Genomic DNA, 25,215 nt, shown 5'->3' on the forward strand with positions numbered 1-25,215 from the left:
CTTTCTCCCAGGCTGATTTTCCTAGATCAGGATTCTGAGTGTCTATCCATTCTTCCATCTCATGCCATCATGACAACCACACAGCCAAGTAAAATCTTTTTTCCTTGGAAATTCAAGGTCCAAACTCTCCTAGCCCCTAAATCTTTTCCCATACTTGCTTCACTCTCCTACCAGAGCCCCCTGAAGGCAGGATCTGGCTCCTGATGACTTTTATATCCTTTGCAGCACCTAGAAGAGGGCTCTGGACATAGCAGGATCTCAGTATTTGTTTATATTCACTTAATTTGGTGTAACATCTACAGCACACACTCGACCCTGAGAGCAAGGCTCTGGCTCAGACCCTGGAGTGGGTGTTAAGCCCACACCCACAGAGAAAAGCAGTGATGGGGCATTTGCAAAAGGATGAGGAAGGGTTGGTTTGATTACATTAGGCGTTCTGCTTTGAGTAGGTCATTCAGTTCACTCAGAATTTCCTGACCCTCGCCCTCATCCAGCTCAGTGTCCTCCACTCAGCTTCCACCAATGTTCTGGGTGACTTGAACTACCCCCCCCCCCCACCCCCGACATGAGCTTCCGCATTCTTGCCTTTCAACAATTCATCCTGGATGTCAAGGCCGGTCCCTTCCTCTGTGGTCATGCCACACCCTGGTTAAGTCTCAGGAATGCTCCACCTCCACAATCTCAAAGTCAAGAGTACAGAGCTTTGACCACAGATTCCAATTCTTTCTTTCATGAACTACTCCATTCAGGCCCTGCATTCCTTTCTCTCTCTCTCTTGGCTCTAGCTCTTCATCACACCCAGGAATCACTGTCCATCACTTTGGCCCCGCTGTGACCACCATCCTTAATTTCTTTGCTCCACACTCCTTCCACCACCCACTGCACCCCAGCTTCTCCTCTAGTGCTGCAAAGGACTGCTTGGGAAGTTCCTGGTGCCACGCTGCCCCAGGCCACTGCAGTCGCTGCCCCTACCCTTTCTAACAACGCTTCCATTGGCATTTACAGCAACAAGGAAAAATAACCCTGCATTCACTTCTGGTCTTTCTTGCTTTATACTCCTCACAGCCAAGTGTCTGGAAAGACTGGTCTCCTCTTGCTGCTCCCACCTCCTCATGCTCTGACCCACCGGCGGTGTTGGATCAAAGACTGAGACTTTTACGTGCACTGTCCAGTACAATAGCCACTGGCCACATGGAGTGACTGAGATGAAAATCAATAAAAATAAAGCAAGACTAGTTTACAGAAGCCACATTTCAAGTGCTCCATGGGGCACAGATACAGAGCATTTCCACCATCACAGGAAGTTCTATTGGACAGGGTTGGCCCATACCACTCCCAACCCGCTCCTCCTCCTGGTCTTCCTGTTTTAATAAATAATATCCCCGTGCACCATGTGATCCAAACCTTCATTAAGGAGCTGTCACTGTGGATTCCTCCTCCTCAGATACTCCGGACTGTGCACTTCCATTCAAAGACTAAGCCTTGATAGTCCTTCCTCTACCCACACCTCCCCACCCATCTTAGCACAGGTCTCCATCAGCTACTCTCTTAACCGGTGACTTATTATTCAGTTCCCACAGCCTCCACCTGGCAGACAGTGACCCTTTCTAAAAATGCACGTTGGATCTTATCACCCCCTGGTAAATGTCCATCAGTGACTTCATTTGCCTTTGGGATAAAGGTCAAACGTGTCAGCGGGGCAGCAGCCCTTCCTGAGCACGTTCCTGATGGCTGCCCTTGTCAGCCCCATCTTCTGCTAGTCCCCCCAGCCACGTGGGCTTCCAGCTAGCCCCCAGACATGCTGTAGCCTTCGCTCCCTTCCAGGCTTTTACTCCTCCAAGTCCCTCCATTGGAGCACTCTCTCTCCTCCTTGCTCAGCTGTGAAGCTCTCCCTCATCCATCACATCGTAGGTAGACAGCACATTCTGTCAAGCCCACACCCCCGCCCCCACCCCAAGGCCAGGCCAGGCGGCTCTTCCACATGTCCCCCTTGCACCTGCGCCGACTGCATCTCAGATCTCATCACTGAACTGCGATGTCCTCATCATATCTCCATTACCCACGTGAGGCCAAGCACAAAGGTTGACGATGTCGCGAAATCAGACTTCTCGGTTGGCCCTTCATTAACGGTAATGGTGGTTAATCTTACTGGGTGCTGCAGGAAATGGAATCAGGCCAAACGCAAAGGCTTCTTTGGTGAGCCTCTTTTCCTTAAAGGATGAAACTGGCACATCCTTCTAGAGCAGTTTTCTGAATTGTGATTTGTGACCCATACGGGCAATAAAATCAACACAGTGGCTCATGAGCAACTTTGAAAAAATAGAATAGAAAATATCAGAACACATTATACATATTAAGGGTGAGTATTTTTTCATAAAATCTATGTTCAGCTATATTTATGCGTATGTATGCATGTACTGGGCTACATGGTAAAGTGAATCTCTCGCTGTGGACCACAGTCACAGAAATTGAAAAATACTCTTCTAGATAATGCCTAGTTGGTTATTCCTGGGGCAGACATACAGAGAAACTGCTTTAGAGCAACACACGATGATCTTAACAGTGTTACATAATACATGCTCTATAACTTTCATTAACTTTTCAAAAAGAGCTTGCCGCTTTTCCTTCATTGTGTGCTATCAAAATTATTCTCAAGATGAACTACTTTTTAAGGGTCTTTCAGCAGCTGTTTAGAGGTACAGAGACCTCTACAGCAACTCCGTAGATGGGGGGCTCCCACCTTCCCTGGTCAGCTCCTGAGAGAGCCCCGTAAGAGCAGTGCTGGGCTCACTTACCTGGGTGTGGTCCACAGAGCTCTGAACATATTAGGTGCTCAATAAATGTTAGTTTATTGAGTGAATGTGCGTGTGGAATGGTTTTACCGTTTTCAGAAATAAGGGCCCCCCCAGTTTGCTACCTGATAGTACACAATCATCTGTCTACCCACCCAAATCAGGGTCAAGTAGGGGCATCACGACGGATGCATTTTCCATCCTTCCAACGAAAAGAGGACAACATCAGCGTTATTAGTATTCTGTGCAGTTAGACAGCTCTAAAAGCCACCACAGCTTCCAGGAAGGCCTAACTGTTTTAGTGTGAATCACCGCTGAACTGGTTTTAACTGGGCTTCGTTACACCCAGAGCATTTCCAGTTCCCATGACCCAGAAAAAAGACAAAGGTGCCGTTTCAGGGTCCCCAGGTGTACCGACACATGTGGCATGGCACAGTGATCCTAGCAATTGACTGGAAATTACTTGCTACAGTCAGGGAAGGGAAGTGAGGAGGAGTGCATGCCATGTATTTGCCATTCCCCAGGGATAACCTTGTCTTATTAACGGATGTAAGGGTGAATAGCTTTCTTCTTTCATATATCAGTGATACTGTAGGTAATCTCATTAGGGAAGTAACAGATATGTATCTACATATATCAAATTTTAAAACACATTTAGGAAATGTCATTCATAGCCTCACTATTCAATGTTAATAGCTGGTACCATTTTCATCCCTAGCTTTCCAGTATGTTCCCATGTTTATACAAACTTTAAAAACATTTGCATAGAGAGTTTATCACACACACCTCTTTTTCCCCTCCCACGTATCATGTGCCCTTTCCAAGTCTATAAATATTTTTCTTTCCAGAATTTTAAAGGGGAATATAAATCCTGCTGGGATGAGAGCCCATAATGGGTTTAGCTAATGCCCTGCCAATGGACACTTGGGTTGTTGCCAATTTTTCACTTTTATAAACATTTCTATATTTAACTCTTTGTGCTCATCCATGGTTATGTACTATTTGGAATGAGAAATTTTATTTTTACTTTGAAGATACAGGCCATGGTTACTTTACACACTTGACATTAAAGAAGCCCACTGCCCTATTATTAAAGAAAAAAAAAAGTTGTCCTATCTTGATCTTGGCCTTGACAAAGAGAGTTCATAAAGTAGCGGTGTGGTCTAGAGGGAGAAGGGTGGGGCGTGGCTGGGAAACAGATTACCTGGTTGGCCTTTCCAACTTCTCCCTAACCAGCCCCAGGACCCTGGAAGATCCATGGACGGTTTCCCATATTAAAAATTGGGGGGTTAGACTTAATTCCTTCTATCCATACCAAACCTTGGAATATAGGCTCGATACCTTGAAGGTCATATTTGCCCCATCTCAGCAACCCAAAGTAAATAAACCAAATCTGTTTGGAAAAATTAAAAGGGTGCCAAGTTTCCATTTGCAAAGCGGTGTGAGGATGCCTCTCTCCCCAAGCCAGCAGCCCTGTAAGTGAAGCATTTCACAAGCTCTCCATGGGTTGCGTAATGAGGGTGCCAAGCGACACCATCAAATTTTTTTCCCTTGGGTACTATGGCTTTTCCTCCTTATGCAAATGAGAATTCAGAGAATTCACGAAGGCAGAGCTGATACCAGTGAAAACTTTGTGATGTCCTGGGAGTGCGCGAGCAAAATCAACAGACTTAACGTTTCTCTTGTTTACCAAAAACTAAACTTTCATAGGAAAAAAGACAAACTCAAGAAAAGGTACAGCTTCACTGATAGGTACTCACCTGGTCATTAGCATCCAATTCATTACTGAGGGAATAAAGAGATAATACGTACCCAACAAACGGAGGAGGAGAAAAAGAACTCCCAGGGCGTAAGACTTGAGTTCAGGGCTGACTGTCCTACGTGCAAAGAGATGAAGAGGAAAAAAGAAGATTCTTATCGCTCCACTTTCATTAACAGACCCCAGAGTCATTCACTGCTGTCCATCTGAGTCCTGCTTTAGAAAATTATTAATGGTTTTGTGCTTTTTTTCTTTTTTCCTGCCTAAGTCTGAAAATTACTGCAACTGCAGTGACAAGATAACTTTAGGAATTTAAGTGTTTTTTTAATAACTAAAACTAATCTTGTCATTGGAAGGCGGGAATGCAAATTTGGTTCATAAAGTCTTCATTTAAGGCATTTTGCTTTTGCTGGGACAGGGAGGCATCTTAAATGGGTGGGTACAAGTATCGGGAAATGTCAGTGGGGAAGGTAATTCCCCTTACGCTACAAGAACAGGCTGGAACCATAAACACCTCTGTCATTCTCATGTCATTTTGTGAAATCAACCAGACCAGCACAGGCTGATTCCCCAGGTGGACTATTTATGGCAAAAATCCATTTGTCTATATCCAGTTTCAGTACCTTCTAAATTGCAAGGGTACCTTCATATAGTCATGCCTCTTTGCTTTGAATGGACTCAATGTCCTTGGCTTGGGTTTACCCAGAACAAGTCCCTTAGTACGACCTTCTGGTACATTTTCTAGAACACTCTCAGAATGTAACACTTTCTGTTTGGAAATGATGATGGATTCTGGACACAGGAGCCCTCACGGCTGGTCACACATCTCCTTTGTTATGCCTCTTACTCTTGAAACCAGTATTTACTCAATGTTTGCCTTCTCTCCTCGAGGCCAAGGACTGCTTGTATCTCGCTCAGCATCAGTGTGGTGTGTGGCACACGACACGTGCCGAGTGAACGTGTGAGTGGGTGGATGGGTGGGCAGGTGTCTCCCATGAAGCCCCGGGCGGCCCCATCTCTGGGGTGCTGGTGGAGGAAGGTGAAGGGAGGGGCATTTGCCCAGCCACGTGCCCTTCGGGTCATCCTGAGCACCACTGGCAGAGAAGTGTCCTCTTGGCCTGTCCCCATCATGAGGCCCTGCAGGGGCTGGGGGGCTAAGCACACTCCCGTGACCCCTGGAGGGACCTGGCTAGGCCTCGAGGGAGTCTGGTGCGGCCGAGCCTTTGGGAACACCAGGAGCATTTCAGTGTGGCTGAAAGACCCGGAAGACCCATGCACAGTCAGAAAATAAACATTAGAATGAAATTACCAATGGGACATCTAAGTCCAATGGGACATCTAAGTCCAATGGGACACGTGGTACACAGGATACATAACCTGGCTATGGGCTTCGCAGCTAGAATAACATTCTTAAATGGCCCAGGGGTCATCCTTCCAACACCCAGTGGCACCCGTCCAATGACGTCCCACCTGGTTTGAGTGTCAGACAGGCACGCCTTTGGCTTCTCGGTGTCATAGGCCAAAAGACACCGTCTAACCAAAAGGACACAGAGGTGATTTTCACAATCTGCCCTATTTCTGAGATTTTCAGGGAAAACTAAAAATGTGTCATTCTTAGAGAAAAACACATTCCTTCTTAATTGTAAGGAGTGCAGTATATGCAAGTACTCCCAGGGCAGCAGGTCAAGACCTTCGCTGAGTGATGGGGACGCCACTCTCTGGCTGACTGAGCCAGCTACCTGTACAATATTAAAGGTGAGATCAGTGCTTCTGGACAGACACAGGGTCAGTTCCCTGTAGAATATATGCCTGGTGCAGAGTCCAAGTTCTCTGGGGTTAACGTTGGCTCCGGCTCCGTGGTCCCAGATTTTGCACATTCATGTGAAGCTACTGACTTGAAAGACACAAAGATAAAGGCAAAGCCCCCTTATCAAGAAAACACGCCGGCATGATGAGCCAGAACACGCATCACCTGAAACCTGATTTCCTTTTAGCTATCGCATCACAGGAATAAAGGGAAGAAGGCGCTAAGATCTCCCTTCACATCCTGTTGGAAAACTGGTTCCCACGGGAGGAATAACCCCCTCAGGTTTAGTTACGGAGAAACGGGGGACCCAGGTCAACGCTGCTGAAAGTTCCAGGCGAGGCCAGGGTATCACTTCCTAGCTACCTTACCTTGAGGGCAGGGCTTAATCTCTCTCTGAACCTCTATCTCCCCATCTGTGTGTGTGAGCAGAGATGCAAGCACAGAAAGTTAAAACAAGAGCCCCCCCGGCGCTGGCATCCGAGTGACTGCTGGCTGGCATCCAGGCCTGCAGACGTCCTGAGCACTGCTGCGGGCAGGTACACACCTGTCTGGTGTAACGGTGAGAGCAGGTGCACTGCTCTGGGATGGGGAAGGGCTGGGGCCCATCTGGGCTGTGACTCAGACTGTGTCGCCCGTACCTGCCTGGCACCTCCGTGATGGAGCACTGGGAGTGGGTGGTGACGGAATATGGTATTACCCTGGTCCCTGCCCCTCAAAAGGCAAGTGGGCAGGTACCAGCCAGCCCCACGGAGCAGAGCATGGAGCTGTGGGGTGGACGAGGCCCAGCCGAGGGCATTTAGGCCATCTGTTGCTGGTCCACTGAGAAGGAATCAAATATTTCCTGAAAATCTCCATGAGCTGTTTCTCAAGCTGAGATTTGGAAGTGATTAAGATTTCAGCCGACTTTCTGTGTTTGGTCTGCCAGTCACAACTACTCAGCTAAGTTTCTGCAGAGTAGTCAGGGTGAGAAAAAACAGGGGGACAAGTCATTGCTAACAGTTGTGAGGGCCATTTTTTCCCTGCTTCTTGGACCCTTCTATGTGGGAACAGCACAATACAGCTTCATGGGAATTTCTAAGAACAAAAAATAAACTCCCCACAATGCAGCTACCCCAGACCCCTACCTGAGATCTGAGGGGTTTTGTCCGCATGCATATTGTATATAATCACCCTCCATATATAGTTTAAATTCAATAGCTCATTTCATAAACACTTTTTGCATTATTAAGAATTTTCATTATTCCACTGAGCTGTGGTACTATAATTTAACTCACTATTCCAATTCAGATTTTTCTGCTATCACAGTTAACATTGTAATAAAAAATCTGTCTGCATTGAGCTTTATTCTTCTTGTAGAGAAGTATTTTCTTAAGATGAGTGGCAAGGGGCAGGGTTCCTGTATAAAAAAAATCTGAATATTTTTATGGCTCTTGATTCCCATTTGCCATAATGCTTTTCCTGCAAGGAGCCCTACGTTTTTTGATGCCACCAGCAATATGTGATTTCACCAGTTTTCCTACAGCTTTGCAAGCACTGGGTGTTGAATTTCTCCCATTTATTTTTCAAACTTAATAGGTATAAAATGGCAGTTTGCTATTGTATCCTGAATGCTTCTGCACATTAAAAAAGCTTTGCTGGAGAAGGGGAGGGTATAGCTTGGTGGTAGAGTGTGTGCTCAGCATGTATAAGGTCCTGGATTCAATCCCCAGAAACCCCTCTAAAAAATAAATAAATGAATAAATAAATAAACCTAATTACCACTCCCCCCAAACCCCCCCCCAAAAAACAAACCAAAAACAATAAAAAAAAAAGCTTTGCTAATGGCTTTCTAGATAACAAAGTACTTCACGTAAATCCTTTCCCTTGTGAATTCATCACCAAGATCAGATGTGGTAGGCACAGTGAGAAGCACAGAGAGGCTAAATCAAGCACCTGGTGACGGACATTAGTACCAGCTGCATCCAAGCATTTCACCTCGACTTTGATCTCTAGCCCCTGGGATTGAATTGGTTTACTTAGATAACCGCGTCCCAGGGAGATGGATCTGTCTGTGTTTGGTGCCACTCCTTCTGGCTCACGCGGATGCTGGGGCCTGGAGCATGCCGCCCCTAGGTTCCTGGCCCAATCCAGACAACTTTGCGGCTGTGTTAGTCACTCAGAACATTACTCAGTAATTCGCCTTCGAGGCACCTCACCTGCCCACAGCTCCCGAGAGATGGGGACACACAGAATCATGGGTGGCTCTCTCCAATCATCCATTTGTACAAAAGCAGTCACTGCTTGCCTTCCATGAGCCACTGGGCCCTGCATCACACCTCCTCAGTAACCCCCCACATCTTTACAATGTTTGTACACAGCGGTCTCAGCGGGACCCACATCACTGCGGGAGGCAGGCAGGACCAGCGACATCACCTCCAGTTCCAGATTCAGAAACAAGTTTGAGGGACAAGAGGCCCAAGGTCAAACAGCCAATCAGTGGCCACACGGGCCAGACACTGGGACTCGGCTAGTCCAACGCTATTTTCATTTCACTCCAACAATGTTGCTCCCTGCAAAAATCAGTGAAGGACCACATGACGGTCCCTTTCAAAATCACCTGCAGTCTGCTCTTGGGAGGACACGGCAGTGTAGCGTTCTCCCTTGGGCCATGCTTTCCACTTCTGGTGTGAGGGGCCTGTCAGAGTTCACTGATTCCCACCAGCCGAGGGAAGCTGCTTGTAGGACTCACATAGTCCCAGAGTTCCGATTTCCAAGAGAACTGCAGACACACAGCAGGTGGGGCAGAGGGAGAGGGTGAGGCTGGCTCTTGGCTCCCTGGGGCTAAGCTTACCTGATAAGGATGATGACCGAGGGGGTCTGCGCCATTGCCCCGATCATGCTGCAGACGCACATCACACACAGGAAGGTGAGGAAGGCCTCTTGGCACCCGGGACTGGGGCATTTTCCAGGAATCACGGTCGCGTTCTCAGGCGGGACGGTCGCGAGGCACGCACAGCCGGTGAGATTCTGGAAGGGAAGTGTTCGGCCATTTTAACTGGGGGTATCTCCAGTTTGCAAATCCAAAGCCATCCATCAGCTGTCACAGCCTTATTATGCACCCTGTAGTGTTTCATTCATTAGGCCTGAATAAACGAGTTAGCTTTTTAAAGGAGGCTGCAAAACACATGCAAATAAAGGAATATTTATGGGGAGGACGGCTGAGTTTCCAGTCTCCTGTGTATCTCATTTCTATGCTCAAGAATCCCTCAATAGGCAGCACAAATGTGTCCCCCCAATACAATTAAGAGAGGAAATTGTGCTTCCACAATGTGATAAAACATTGCCAAATTAACACTGTAATCACTTGCCAATTTGTCCTTTTATGCGGTTATAATTACACTGAAGTGTATTAAAAGAAGTAAATCAGGTAACCTGCATACCGCGTCTGGTTCAGGGCCCAGCGTGGCACTGGGAACAAAGGATGTGCACTGTCATGCGTGAAGCTGCTGCGCTCGTGGGGCAGCGAGACAGGGTAGCTAATGGGAAAGTTCTGGAGTGGCTGAGAAAGCAAAGAGGGCACAGAGATGCCAGGGAGCTTACAGCATATCAGGGGGAGCGAGCTGAAGCCCAGCGAGACACATTTATTAATATATGATCAGAGAGGAGAAAGAAAAGCGGCTGAATTCCATTTGATCTTCGGGTGGATTCTCGCCCGGCCGCCCCGGCTCCCCGGCATGGTCCTGGCTCACGCTCCAGGAATTTCTGATGGCAAAGGGAGGAGCAGGGGCTGGGAGAGGAAGTGCCGAGCCAGTGGCCAAGGCAATTAAGGTTCGATAATAATCGTGCCGAAGCCTTTAATGAATACAAAATGAAAACAATCATAAATGATTCATCACTTTTCTTTCCAGGACTGCTTGGCTTTCAGAGCACACACCGAGGTAAATCCCCCTGAGGGTCCAACAAATCCCCTTTGGCTTCTACATCTCTCCTCCTCAGCCCCTCTCCCCCATCTCTGTTCCTACCCTCCTTCTCCTTCTCTTTTTCTTTCTCCACAGGACATACAAATGCGGGTTTTCTTAGCCCATAAAGCTACGTGGGATGCTTTCATGTGCGTCCCAAGCCTTTCTGTGCTCCCTCAGTCCTGTGTGGCTGTGTCCTGTGCAGGTGCTTTTATCCGTGGGAAGTTGGGGGGAGACACTCCATGGGGTTGGACCCTTCTTCCTAAGCCACCTGCCCAGAGCATGTGCCTTCGTGTAAATGGCCCCAGTACAGCACCTAGTCATTCCCTGAAAGGTGCTAAGGCCCTGCCCCTTTGTCCCTTTCCATATAGCTCTGCCTGGAGACATTTAGCTCTTCTTCAAAGTCCAGTGCTAACATCTCCTCCATCTGGGGGCCTCCCCTGGCAGAGCCGCACTCCCCCTCCATGAGGGCACACTCTGCACCCCTCGGGCAGAACCCCTTCTGGTCCTCCGGGAGGAGACTTTGTGCTCCGGGATAAGAACGTGTCTTATGTGTGATTTACAGAGCACTGTCTCATAGCACAGCACCGAGACACAGCAGAGGAAACTCAGCAGATGGTTTTAGAATGCCTAAGTGAACAGATCTTCCTCTGCTTTTATTAAGGAGCAGGGCTTCTCCCCAGTTCAAACTGAAAATGCCACTTCTCCCCCAGGAGAGAGGAAACTGCTCCTCCCCCGATGCCGACTTCATAGCAAAACTTCTAGCTGTTCACCATCATCACTCCACAGTCCCCTTCTACCATTCTCTCAACTTACTCCAGCTGGCTTGGGTCCCCACACATATGGATCAGACGAGCTAAGCTCGCCAGTGGCCTGCGCGGCCCAACCCCACCACCCATTTCTCTCTTCCTGGCGCGCCCAGAGCGAGTGCCTGTGACCCCCTCCTTGGCTCCCACTGCTCGTTCGCTCGCTTGCTGTCTGGTTTCCTTCTTCCATCTCTGGTTGCTCCTTCTGCACCTTCCCCAGCTCCTACCTTAAAATCCTGGGGTTCCTCGGGGCTCTGGTCAGGACTTTCTTCCCTTCTCATCCCACACTCTTCCCTAGGTCATTTTACCTCTGTGTGCTTTCTGATGACCCTCCTAAATTTAATCTCTAGCCCATATCCCTCCAAGACCCACTTGGGAGGCCCCTTCCTAAGATTCCGAGCATGCTGAGACAACCGACCTCGACTTCAGGGATGAAAACCTTGTGCGGGATTCTGCATTCGCACTACTTTTCCAGCCACGGCGGGTAACTATTTCCTTAGCATTCCTTTCCTTGTATGGATGAGGAGGGGAATGTGGGCAAGGTTTGGAAGGTAGAACTGAAGCAGAGACTGCTACTCTCAGATGGTCAGAAACAGAGGTGCCCAGGAGGTGCTCACTGGTCCCAGCATCCCTATGTGCACCTGCCTTCTTTCCTGAGTGCCCTGCTGCCAACAGGGGCTCCGTGCCCACCTCTGCTGACTTGAACGCAGGCTTGTTGACCTGCTTCCCCAGATCCTTCCCTGAGCGTCCCCTTCATCACACTGAGCAGCCGCCTGAGCACAGATTCTTGGGAATTTCCCACAAGCCTCGACTTTCCCACCTGAGCTGGTGCTTCATGGATGGGGTGAGTGACTGTTCTCCAATCCTTTATCTCACTTCTTCCAGATCTTAATTCCCCAATGCCTCCACATTCATGTAAGCTCTAATTCCTGTACTAAACCCTTTATTTCCAAAAGACTTGCAGGTGCTGTTTTGACCAAACTCTGACAGATACATATACCTCTGGCCCCAGTCTCCCTTCCCTCTACATCTCTTGCCTTAGAAATGACACCCTGTTAACTCTCTAGATACCAGGTGGTAATTCTTGTCCTACCCCCTCTCAGATGTCAAAATCATCTTCCTCATGACCGTAAGACTAATAAGGACAGAGACCACCGTAGTTTTGATCCCTAAAAGAGATTTGGGACTGGGGTCCTTAGAACCACATGGACTCAAAGCATGATCAGGTATAAACAGGGAATAGGCACCTCGTGGATGGCTATGGTCTTGTTTAGCCAAGTACCCCAGGAACTGAGTTCTGATTCACATATCCCCTTAGGAATATGATGGCTCCATCAAATATATTAAATCTGAAAAAAGAAGTACAGTGTTGCCTACAGCCTTTGGGAGGGACCCATCCATCTCCAGCTTCTCTCCCCAGCACCAGCAGGCCAGCATCATCACTGGTTGCCGGCTGGTTGTGGGTGTCAGTAACCCCACTAGTGCCTCATTCTTGTCCAGTCGGCCTGGGCTGCCCTGGGCCCGTTTGTGTCCCATCCCTCCCCCCTGGCTCTGTGCTCTCACATTTTCCCTTTGCCTCCATGGTGGCTCAGCCCCAGCATCTACTCACTTGGTTCACAGGACGCTGCCTTTCTGGACATGTTCATTTACTAGATGGGCTGTGTAATCACTGAGATAAAGGCGTCTTATTTCTGTCTCATTTCACATGGCCACTGTGCTAGAGGAGCTGCTGAGGGCTCTGGGCACATAAGGCGGTTGTTAGGGAAGACACTTCCACCCTGACGTCCCAGAGGGGCGGGAATAATCACCCCAGGGTGCGTAACTGGAAGAGGGGACTTTCTGCCAATGGGGTTTCACACTATGATCCCAAATGAGAAGGAAGTAACGAGAGAACCCTTCAGCGGATATTAACTGAGTGTCTAAGTGGGGAACCCTAGACCTGCAAAAGCTCCGAGCAGTAGTAAGTTTGAAAATACAGAGATAACCTGGGTATGAAGGAACGACCCACTTTAATTAAGGAGATGATAGAGGCTAATTCTCACCCTGTCTGTGCATAATGGTCTCCTGGGGCCGGTCCAAAATAAAGATGGACCGTGGCACCTGCCTGTAGGCTGTCACGACTTGAATGAAGTGGGACCTGGGCAGTCCCCAATATATTTAACTATTAAGAAAGTACACCAGGCTCCAAGAGATCAGTTTACCACTCCTGACCTGATAAATGTCCAATTTTCCATCCCCATCGCAAAGGAGTGTCTTCCCAGCTCGCCATGCTCTGGGGAGGAAGGGAGTCCCCATTGCCTCTGTGAGAGTTGGGTTCTCTGCCCGGAGCCACGGGTTGGGTGGGAGGATCTAGCTTTCCCAGAAATAAGTGTGACCTGTTGATTATCAGATGACCACAGGGCTCCCAGAGGGACAGGCGTGACAAGGTTTGGAAGCAGTGGTGACCTGGAGGACAGAGTGGGACTGGCTTGTAAATTCTGTAAGAATTCACCCTACAGACAGACTTGCCCAGGCACAAAATGAGGGAAGGACAATTTGAGTCACAATGCTGTTTGCAAGAGCTACAGGTTTTGCAGTCATCTGAACGCCCGTCCACAAGGATTGGGTAGATCATTCCAATAGGTCCATATAATGGAAGATCACATAGCTGTAAAAATGGTATGAGAGCGCTCTTTACGTCCTAATACGGGAAGAACACCAAGATAAATTGCTGACAACAAAAAAACCCCACAAATAAAAGCTACAGAATAAGATCTTAGCTGCGTATGAGAATCCAGTTGGATATACAAGATACTAACAGTAACTACCCGTTGGGCAGAGGAGTAGGTTGGAAAGTGGGTGAACAGGAGACAGAAGCGGAGAGGAGGATTTCCACTCCCTCCTTTTCAAAGTTTTTGGTTTTTGAATCATACAAATGTTATCATCTATTACAAAATTAAAAACTACAAAACGTGAAAAAAACTAAGAAGAAATCAACGAATAAAGAAGAGCCCAGTCATTGAAGATCATACTCTTGGTCTACACTCAGTCACTCGTTTAAATTGAGAAATGTTTCTATTCACCTGCAATGATGGGGATACATAATTACAATAAAGAGAAAAATGACTCCCTGGAATCTTGGATTCGTTTTCTATTGATGAAGGAAATCACAACCATGCTATTTTGACAGCTTGTATTACAAGAAAATACGCCTCTGCAGTGTTTCAAAAACATCTGGCAAATAAAGTTGTTTTTGTTTGGGTTCCTCCCCCCGGCCCCATACAACACCGGTGGGTCAATTCCTATTAATTGCACACATACAACTAATTTCTAGGTAAAAAAAAATTAGTTTTCTAAGGGGACAGGTGTGTGGCGGGGCGGATGATGTTATCTGTATTACAAGCCTGTGAAAACCTGAAAGGTAGAGAGCCTCTGCCAACATCCTGGAATACTGTTTTTGGTTTTCTTTCTGAAATGTATTCAATTACTAGGAAGAAATGACAGTTTCTATTAAATGTCCGGCCCTAGTCCTGTAGTTCGGGAAGGGGGTTTGCTAGGGGGAGTGCTGACACACACAACCCTCTGTCCTCCTTTTGTCTGATGACCCAGAGGGCGAAGAACTGAGCCAGGACCACAACAGCTGGGGCATCTTCCTCTGAATGACAACGTCCTCCTCTGTGTTCTGGACATTTATGGGGCCTTTCATGACTCAGTGAAGTTCCCCAGACATTCTGCTGTCATCTGTTACTGTCTCTTTGTGGCTTAGAATCTCTTCACCTCACTGGCCCAACCTAAACTGCTATTTCCAGGCGAAGACCTCAGAGCTTGTCATAAAGAGCATCACACGCAACCTGCGCACCTCAAGGCAAAGAGGATATTGAAACACGGCAAGAAGAAACATGCTCTCGTTCCCTTGCAGGGTCACCGGCTGAAGGATAATGGCCAGGGAGGAAAACTGTGCTCAAAACAAGACCTCCATCCGCCTTTCACCCCCATAACCTGAACCACACGCATCCCAAGCCTTAATTACCTCCTGTGGAGGGGGAGGAAAGGGCTGTTCTCCAGGAGCGCGGGGCTCGCTCGCTCTTTGCTCCATCTCAGGTGGGAAGCGTGGGCAGGGCACAGAGGGGAAGGATGCGGCTGCAGCTCAGCATGCACACCAGGCCCCTCTGTCTAGCTTTCTCTCTCCCTCCTCTAGACCAAATCCTTGCCCCTGTCCCGAGGTTCCGGCCTCCCCGCCGCCTGCGTGCTCACACACACACTGCATCCTGGGACGTCCTTCTGTCCTATCCACCAGGCGGATACCACGCATTCTCCGCGGATGAAGGCCGGCCCTGCCCCTGCTCCTCCTCCAGGAGATAACGCCCACAATCCTTCCTTCCAGCCCCACTCGGCCCTGCACCCAAGCAGGCATAAGGCTCCAAGTTCACTAATTTCCCTACATACCGGTTTCCTTCTATTAGACTGTAACCACCTGACCTTTAATGCTGGAGTTTTTTTTTTTTTTAATAATTTTTTTCCTTATTAGAAAAGGAATGCATGTTCATTTTAGACAATTGAGAAATACAGAAAAAGGTAAAGAAATATATAAAAATTAAGTTTTCAGTCCCTAGTCCGAGACAATGTTCTATGAACATTATAGGTAACAGATGGTATATCCTTCCAATTTTTTCCATGCAAAGATACACAAATATTTAGATTTATCTTTTTCTTTACTCAAAGGAACCATAATCTAGATATTGTTCTATAATGTGCTCTTTTCACTTAGCATTACGTTGTAAACATGTAAGGCCATATCAGCTGCTGCTCTTGGGTGTTCCCGTGTCCAGAACTCTATTAATATATCGCATCTCATCTTATAATAAACATGATCTCCTCACCTTATTCATCTCTTCATTTCTCATGTCAAGCCCAGGGCCTGAGATATATGAGGTGCCCTGGGTGGCAATGGCCCCACTGGGCTTCATTTCAGAATATTCACAAGTCCTTTCTGACAAGCCATCACCAGGATAAAGACAGACTTTTAAATCTGTTCTGGCAAATGGGGCCAGGTGATACTAGAGGATTTGTAAATTATAGCTCTGGGGGATCATTAGGAAACAGGTAAGAAAAATGGTCCAGGTTTAGTAAGGGGTGCAGTGGTGGGGGCTGTGGCTAAGTGGAGATCAAACGTCTTGTCTAAAGTGTCAGCCTCTTCTCAGCTCCAGCCACCTGCTGCCCCACAGGGGTACAGGCGCCACGTTAATTCCCACCCACCTTTCACAGAAAGGCCGATGGCCTAGACTTGTTTATGAAATACCCTGGGCTGTTAAACCTTGGTTCGGCCTCGGTAAATACACCTGCAGGGCAGAGACGGTGTGTAATTGAGCCATGTGTTTCTTCTGCTGGAACGTCTACGCTGCTATGGCACGTCTCATCTCCAGCTTGGTTTCTACAGTGGGTGAGTCCAGCAGTGGTGAGAAGGGAAAGTAGACTGAAGGATGAATGCTCCGTGTCAGCTCAGATGCCACCCTGTTTCTAGAAAATTTTAAGCGCTCATTCCTTTGACTACAGCAGTGGTTCCCAACTGGGGGGCATTCTGTCCCTCCAGGGATCTATGGAAATATCTGGAGGCATTGGTGACTTCCCCAGTGGTGTCTGGCAGGGGAGGGTGATGCTACTGGTTTATGGTGGGTAAAGCCCCAGGGATGCAGTCAGATAGTCTCTGGACCACAGGACAGTTCCCACAACAAAGAATGATGCAGCCCAAACTGTCAGCACCACACAGTGGTTCTCAACCTTGGTTACACACCAAAAACACTGATGGAGGAAGGGCGTATTTAAAAAAACTGATGGCTGGGTCCCACTGCAGAACAAGGAAATCAAAATCTCTGCAGACAGAGCTCAGACGTATTTTTAAAGCTCCCAAACATTCAGCCAGGACAGGGAACCACAACACTGAACAAGGAGCCTCCCGCAAGCATCCCCTCCGCCCTCCCTCATCATAGCACCTACTCAGGGCTCTGCTCAACAGGAACTCAATAAGTATCATTGCCTGGATGGAGGGATAGATTAGATCCCCTGTAAACTGCTGTGCTGGACTTGTGCTGACTTTCAACATCCCATTGGTGGCTGATAGAAGCTTTTTCTAAGTCAATGATTCAGCACATCAAAGGGCTACAACTTGCAGCCGTCAGTCGGCAGCTACCAACATGCTTTCTGTCGGAATAATTCTGAGAGTGAACGGTACGGAAACAATCTGGGCAAAACAGTCATGCCAAAGGAAGCTTCTGAATTTAACTTGCAATCTTTCCCGTCACCCCTCCTGGTCACATGCAATGAGAGGAATTAGACAGTGTAGACTACATGCCATTCTGGAAATTTCCATCGCTATCACTCAAGGAGACACGAGATAAGAAAACAAAAAACAAAACCCAAACCAAGGCAGGAAGGGAAATCTAACATCAGGAAACCGCTGAGGGGAACCAGATCTGCTAACAGTCAGAACGGTTTCATCCATGACTTACTCGCCTCTCATCAAGTTGGTGGAAATTTTCGCAGGTCTTGATGGAAGCTATCAAGTGTGAGAGATGAGCACGGATGAGGTGTCTAGTACTGAAATCTACACCAGCCAACCTACCTGCCTGCTAGTTGTGGTATAACCGCCCGTGGCTCCCTGGGGCTCCCTGAGGTCGGCACAGGGTTACCAGTCAGGTGTGCAGGAAGCCTGGGGCCTTTATCCAGAGCCACAGCTAACACTGAGAATGCAGGGGTCCACAGCAGAACCCTATCCCGGGACGCTGGAGCCCAGTGAGGGAGATGCAGGAGGACCCAGGCTATTTGACTGGGTGGGGGTGGGCAGCAAAAGCTTGCTGGGAGAGAGCAGGTGCTGGAGCCCCTGCAGGAGGGGTGCCAGTGCAACGCTGGAGGAAGGGAGAAGGTGGGAGGAGGTGTCTCCGAGGTGGATAAGGAGGTGTTAGGCATCGGAAGGGCTTGGGGGAAGATTAGCCCTGATAAAGCAAACAGCATGTACAAAGGTCTGGGGGTTAGAGAGAGATGAGTGTGTTGGGTGAACCCTAAGAAATCTGACAGAGCAAGTGGTTCTTCAAGAGGTGGGCGCGGAGTTGGGCGGCTGAGGCTGGAGAGGCAGCAGGAGCAGACTGTGAAGGCACAATGTCCCGACTGTAGGGTGGATGCCTGGAGAGCTTTTCTGTTAGGAAAAAGGCAGGGATCGTAAAGAAGGGAGTCACAGAGTCAGAGGAAGACACTGGGACTGGCACTGGGCACACCCTACGTTTCAACACCAGCACCACCACGTCCTCTGAGCCCTTGGGCACAGGAAGCAAGGCTGCCGGGAGGGTGAGGGAGATAACACCCGTGGGGCTGGGGGTGTGGGTGGGAAAAGGGCTGCGTTCCCACTGGGAAAGGCAGGGGACTCCAGTGGACGGTGAAGGAATAAATATGAAAAGGGGAAAGAGGGAAGAGAGATGGAAACACAAGATTTCAGCTCTAGGTTCCTTGAAAGCAGCTGCTCTTCTTTCAGTTTGTGGAAGAGTTTTTTTTTGTTTTTTTTTTCCTGAGGTGGGAAGCCTGGAGACAAGAAGGGAAGAGGGAGACGAGGAGGGAGTAAGCAGAACCAGGAATATAATCCACATTTTGGCCTTTTCTCAAACTACCTTAAAAGACTGAAATTGCTTTTTGCTCATTTTTGGATCATCGCCTGAGATTCCTTTGTCTCTGGGCCAAGCTGCCACGGGCCATGAGTGACACGTGGAAGGCCCTGTCACCCGGCCCACGGAGGCTCTCAGGAAAGTTTGCTGCCGTTGCAAGTTTTACGGTGGTGGTTGTTTTCAGGGCCTGTCACAAGGACCCCTTTCCAGGATATGCGTGGCTCCGTGGCCCCAAAGCCCTCATCCATCTATTGGAAGCCAGGGCATCCAGAGATCTGTTTCCATGGGGAGGAATATTACCCCCACCCCAGCCCTGGGGCTTTCTCAATCTCTACCTTGTAATTGCAGGGGATGTAACCTCTGCTTTCCTGCATCCCAGCAGACAATGTGAAGCCTCCAGTAATGCGAAGGAAAGACAGGTGTCTGGGGAATAAACAATACACCCAGAGGGGAGCAGAGAAGCTTGCCCTCTGATGATAATTGCATTCCGCAGTGTGCTGTTTCAGCAGCCAGAAGCAAACATGGGCCCAGTGAGGCTCTCATGCAATAAGACTCTTGTCCATGCAAGATCAGGGGACATGCATTTTTTAAGACCATTTTTTGGTCAGAGAATGCTCTGGAATAGAGACAGCTTTTGGCTTGGGATACTAGCCTATTCTGAGTCAGTAATTCTAACAGCACAGTAACCAAAAATGACTTATAATATAACTCTCTGGATATTAAACTGTTAATGAAATTGTTGTGAAAAAGAATAGCTTATGTTTTTATTTTAGCTGTTCTCAAGGTCCCGTCCCTATTTTAAAATTCATTTCCACTCATATAAAGAAACTGCTTTATCATCTAATTTGAAAAATCAGTTCCTCCCCACCCCCTCCTAGGGTGATTTACTTTCTCTATAGAAAAATGTTAATAGCTGGCCGAGAATCTAAATGTTAAATGTACAGAAAAATGAAATCTTTGGAAATGAAAATAAATGATCAATTTTTCTTCCTTCAGAGATATCACTGCTCCTCCCAAAGATGCAGGATGTGGAAAGGGGGAGGAAACCAAGGATTTCAAATGTAAGATCCCTGAAAGCAGCCACTCAGCTGCCTTCTTATCTTCCTTTCCATCTCTGCATTCTGGACATTTATGGAGCACTGTGGATGTTTCTTGCTCCGGAAACTCACAGATCAGAGCAGATGACAAACATTTTCAGCAGATCACTGTAATGAAATGAGAAAACCACCTCCAGAAGAGACAGATACCTCTTGCAGAGGCAAGAATCTGAAAGAAAAGGAGGGCAGGGATGGTTTCACAGAGGAGGGGCCATTTGAGAAGGGTCTTGACAGGTGAGTAGGAGCTGTCCAACTCACCTTGTATGGGGAAAGCTGAAGACCACAAACTGAAAGAAAGCACAGATAAAGAGCCTGGCTGAGGACAGACATGTGCTGAAGACACATATGAACCTAACTTAGTGCCTAGATCTCATCTTCTAGTTGATAGTAGCATTAGAAAGGGTCATATGCAGTGTTACAGAAATCATTCTGGCTGCAATGCAGAAGACAGACCAGAAGGGGGCCATCCTGAGTTGTGAGGCCAGGGAGGCAACTACTACACTGGTCCAAGCAAGAGAGAGGAGGGTCTGCACCAGGGCAGTGGTGGTGTAGATGCAGAAGACGGGCAGGTGCAAGAGACACCTGCAAGGTGGGATCAGCGGGACCCAGTGAGCAGTCCCTTACCATCAGATTTTAATGCAGAGAATATGGAAAGCTGCAGGCTGACAGCCAAGTGTATAATTCATGCTGAGAAGGAAAGAACCAGAAAACAAACAAAAAACTCCCCCAAAAAACTATAGTGAGAGGATGGTAAAACGTGGGGGCATCTAGTTGAGAAGAAAAAGACAAAGGGAACTGAGCAGAGAAGAGGCTGAGTTAGTGTCATACAATCTCAGGTTTGGAAGAGGTCTTCCCCCATAAATAGTTTTCTAGTCTTTTTTTTTTACATACCTCTGTGGATGGGGAGCTCATTACCAGGGAGTCATCCTATTCCACTGACACCTTTTGTGAATGCTTTCAGCCACAATCTTTTTCTCTGGCTCCATACAGTTTCCTTTGAATTTTTACTTTCAGTTGCTCAATGACACTTTTTGGAAGCCTATTTGATTTGGCAAGAATCAACCGGATGGCCTGGCTGGCCTCCCATCCTGCTGATGGAGACCTCTCCACTAGAGCAAGGCAGAGGCTGAGACAAATTCACAGCACAGGAGCACAAAGTTGAGGGAACATGCGTGTTTGCCCACTCTTGCCCTTCACCTTGGGTTTGAAGCCTCTGGCTGCCTGATCCCCTGCCCACCCTACCCCATCAGAAAACCATCAGTACCGTGCTGTTGCAGCCAGCAAAGCAGGCAGACAGGTAGGTGATGCCATCTGCCCCACACACTGGAGTGAAGGAATCAGTTTGGCATTCACAGTTTTTATTGCAGGTTGAGTAGGGGTCCAGGGCTGAGCCAGGCGCTGAGCTGGAAGAGATGGAAATATGGAACCCATCAGAGAAAGGTCGACTTCCACTGGAACCCCAGGCAACAGCCCTCTGCCCTCTGTGGTTATGATGCCATTGTGGTTGTTATAAAGGGACAAAGGGGCACTGGTGCCTGGACTGTGCATGGATATACAGAAGCTGCCTCTGCCCATGTTCTCCCATTCTGCCCATCTGACCTTACAGGGTGGCAGATGAGCTCAGCTCTACTGTGTCTTCTGACTTAACTTTGGGAGAAATCCTGGCACCTGCTCGGAGGAGGAGACTGGTGTGGAGAGGAACTGGTCTCCTACAGGTGAACCATACTGCAGCCTCAATGCTCCAGACTGGATTCCCAAGGCAGCCTCAGAGTCTCATGCAGAGAAGGGGACAGCTATGGGTGGTGGACATAGGACTCTGTGATTCCCTCTAAGGGCAGGTCTGATTGACTTTAGTTCACAGTCTTGGGATAATAACTTGGTAATAAGAAAAGTGGTCCCATAAGAGCTAACTAACTTCCTTCCCTCCTTCCCTCCCTTCTCTTTCTCCCCCTCCAGCTCCCTCCCACACTTATCTATACCTGCCCTGTAATTACTATATGAGTCTAATGATAGCTTCTGATAGTTTAAGGAGTTACTGAAGTCTATTCTGAAGTTTAAAATAAAACTGATTTTTATTGTCTATCTTCACATCATTCCTAAAGTCAGACACCAAAAATAGGAATTTGAGTCCTCTGGGGACTGAGTATCTGACTGTTTCCCCAGGGCTCCCCTGGCCTCCCTGGGAGACAGCCCCTGCGTGGAAGTCTGCCCTCTCCGCCCAGAAGGTTCAAATGGATTCTCTGACCCATGGAGTTAAGATTCAGTGGCATCACTGGCTTCTTGACTCACTGTCACTAGGGACAAAGCTGGCTCCATTAACCTACCCCAGAGAGAGAGCCCTGGCCTCCCTGAGCAGGCAGGGGAGGCAAGACCTCCCTGGGACTTACGCGTTTCCATAGGGAACAGTAACCCCAGCCACGGGGCCCGTGTCACAGCCCAGGAAGAGGAAGGAGACGTAGCAAGCGGTGGACACCAGGTTGACGAGCATGGCCATCCGGATGGCCCCGAGGGCAGACAGGCTGAGTTTCTTCACCAGGAGGCCGCCCAGGAAGATTCCCAGACAGGCACATGGGATCGCAGTCATCCCTGGGAAGAGAGCAGAGGGGCGGGAACTGTTAGCAGGGGAAGCGGGGCCAATCGCCGCAGACACGTGGGTGCCAGGCCCAGGGCGGGGCCCGGCGTGGACAGGACTCTCGCTGCACCACTGCAGTGGCATGTCCTCTGCTGTGCCCCGAAGTCTCTGTTAGGGACCTCAAGGAGCTCACAGAAAATCGGGGAGGGGGGAGACACGTAAAAACTTAGTGTCTAAGTCATACACCTCCTGTGCTAAGTGGGGGACCCTCATGGGTAAACCCATAGCGGGTGTGGAAAACAGCTTCTAAGGTACAAGAGACACAGACTGGGAACACGCACGCACATTCTAGGAAAGCATCAGGGGGCAGTGATGTGCTCTTGGTGTGTTTTCGAGGTGATGCAGGAAGGTCTGGGACACAAGATCACTTGGGGATTTTCTCCCCCTTTTCTAATTAGGCAAGGAAGGGTCTGAGGCTGTTTACACAAAGGTCCCAGAACTTACTGGCCTGTGGAGACAGTGTTTTAACCGGCTCCGCGGACCTCTCTGGAAGTAGTCAATCAAATCAATACGTTCCGTACCTCCTGGTGAGTAACTGGCAAAATTTCCTACCCTCTCTTACAAACAGGGCTGTCTGCAAGGCAGCAGGATCATAAACCTGTGATTTCTGATTCTCAGAGACTCACGGCATTTTAGGAGGACCGAAGGATCCTAAGGTTCCAATCTCCTGTTTGGTTTTGCCCTGATCTGATTCACTTCATCTGAAACTCAGCTTTAAATGACCATGTGTCATTTATCTACCATTTAAATTGTGCATGGCCAATTTTCCAGTTTAGGTTCCCTCTTCCTTGCCAATCAACAGACCTCCAGGTCAACTGACTACATCAATCAGCTGGTATGTGCTAAGGGAATGCAAATTAATCATAATATTAAGGTGAGAAAAACAGAATCAGGGAGGCTGAGCTCTGCAAAGAAAACAGCACAAGTCACTTTTTAAAAAAAAAACCCACAGGACCTCTGTAGCACCTGATGCTCTTGGATTATCTGTGCTTTGTTCTCTCTTGTCCTGGCACAGAAATGACCAAATGACCCTCATGACCTGGCCCCCATTTGCCTCCCTATGCTTGCCCCCCAGCCAGCCATGCCCAGCCCTCCCCGTCTCTCCCTGGAACAGGCCAAACCTTTCAGGCCCCTAGTCTTTGCACTTGCTGGTCCCTCTTCTAGGACATTCTTACCCTATGTCTTTACGTGGCTGGACCCTTTCCTCATCAGAGAAGCCTTCCCAGACCCCACCATCTGAATCCCACCCTGGGATTTCCTGCTGTGTCTGTTTCACTGGTTTTGTGGCTCTCCCCACTATGTGAAGCTGCCTCATGTATTTCTCGTTTTCTTGTTCCCTCTCACTCTCCTGGGATCCTTTCCACCCTGCTCAGTCCAGGTGCCCTGTGCCTAGCGTAGCAGCTGGCACAGAGGGATAATTTCCGGGATAAAGGAAACAGCGAGCAGACTGGATCTGTGTGAATGAACATGGGCAACCACAGCCCACGCCCAGAGAGCAGGCTGCATTTTGTTCCATTTCCTATCAGAGGCAGTGGGGAGTGGCACCTGGTGATGACGGTAACTATGGCAACAACAGACTTTTGGCACCTCTTCTCCTAGCCATCATCAGCCTCCCGTCTCCCCGCCTGATGTGTGTGCAGCCTTAGCAGGCAGGTGGTTATCAGAACTTCCCCCAAACTCCATCCTCATTACCTTAACCTATGTAGATTGAGTCCTTTTTATCTTCACGCATAAATCAATGCCATCAGCCCTTAATTATCTGTGTTGCTCTTTTCTGAACTCTGCCCCCTCTGCTGATGACTCCGTGAGTGGCCCAGTGTCTGCACATGGATGGCTCAGGATGACTGTGTGGGTCCCACGCCCTAGGTCTGCAGGAGCCACTGACTAAGCATTTTCGACCATGAGCCCTGCCCCATGGCTCTCTATGTCCCCTACAGGCCTCCTGCCAGCCCCTCCTGCAGCCAGCCCTCCAGAGGCCATGCTATCAGAGTGATGATGCCACAGGCAGAGCACAGGGAGAGGGCACGCACCCTGCCTGCCTGGACTGCCAGCTCATGGATGGACCAATAGACGGGTCACCAGGCTGCCTCTCTACAGGGAGAGGGGCCTCCTGTGGCGAGCGCTGTAACAGACAGAGTCGCTGGGAAAGAAACAGGTGCAGGAAGGCGAGACTGTTTTTTGACCTTCTTCCCTGAAGACTATTGATTTGTCTGTCTACAGAGAACTTAGGAATCTATCCTGCAATAAAACACAGCCCCAACTTTGAAGCAGCTGTGCAAATGTAATCAAAATGTAAGGCAAAGAAATCAGGAGGGGAGAGAAACTCTTTGGGCACTGGAGGGCAAAACCTGAGAGAGAGATGGTAGGTATAATGAAGAAGTTGTAACTTTAATTATAGAGAGACACATTTTACCGTATCTCTGTCAGACAGGTATTAAAGGGTCGACTGCATTTTGTTAATACCTTTTGGAAGAAACATTTAAAACAGAGGATGGTAAAGAGCGATTAGTAAAAAAGTTAAAAATAAGGCTTCTGCTGTTCTAGCAGCTCCCAGCAAGAGGTGCTGGGCTCTGGCCACGTTATTGTCCTAGGGTTTTAATTTTTTCAAAATTGATACATCACGTCCTGTGACGTGCACAGAGCTGAAGGGAACACTGATGAATTTTTGCATCTGTGTATATATTAAAAACATCTCCACCAGCTCCCGGGGCTTCCTGGTGCCCCTGCCCCCCCCATCCCCACACCCCCAAGGGTAA

General features: G+C 48.5%; 1 protein-coding gene and 1 long non-coding RNA gene across 5 annotated transcripts in view; one reads left to right on the plus strand and one right to left on the minus strand.

Moving 5' to 3' along the window:
• Nucleotides 1-1,924, plus strand: part of LOC140689707 (uncharacterized) — a 111,268-nt gene extending 109,344 nt beyond the window's left edge. For both annotated transcript variants that reach the window (XR_012064762.1, XR_012064763.1), the window contains exon 7: nucleotides 1,066-1,924. This is a non-coding gene — a long non-coding RNA (uncharacterized lncRNA). The remainder of the gene's footprint in view (nucleotides 1-1,065) is intronic.
• SLCO3A1 (solute carrier organic anion transporter family member 3A1) overlaps nucleotides 1-25,215 on the minus strand; it is a 263,922-nt gene that overhangs the window by 15,698 nt on the left and 223,009 nt on the right. For all 3 annotated transcript variants that reach the window (XM_072950745.1, XM_072950744.1, XM_072950743.1), the window contains exons 6-9: nucleotides 22,215-22,413; nucleotides 21,092-21,230; nucleotides 9,189-9,364; nucleotides 4,605-4,669 (exon numbers count right to left, since the gene is read on the minus strand). In XM_072950745.1, the coding sequence (XP_072806846.1) occupies nucleotides 4,605-4,669; nucleotides 9,189-9,364; nucleotides 21,092-21,230; nucleotides 22,215-22,413 (579 nt within the window). The remainder of the gene's footprint in view (nucleotides 1-4,604; nucleotides 4,670-9,188; nucleotides 9,365-21,091; nucleotides 21,231-22,214; nucleotides 22,414-25,215) is intronic.

This window comes from Vicugna pacos, chromosome 27 (assembly GCF_048564905.1).
Source record: "Vicugna pacos chromosome 27, VicPac4, whole genome shotgun sequence".
Classification (NCBI taxonomy): Eukaryota; Metazoa; Chordata; class Mammalia; order Artiodactyla; family Camelidae; genus Vicugna; species Vicugna pacos.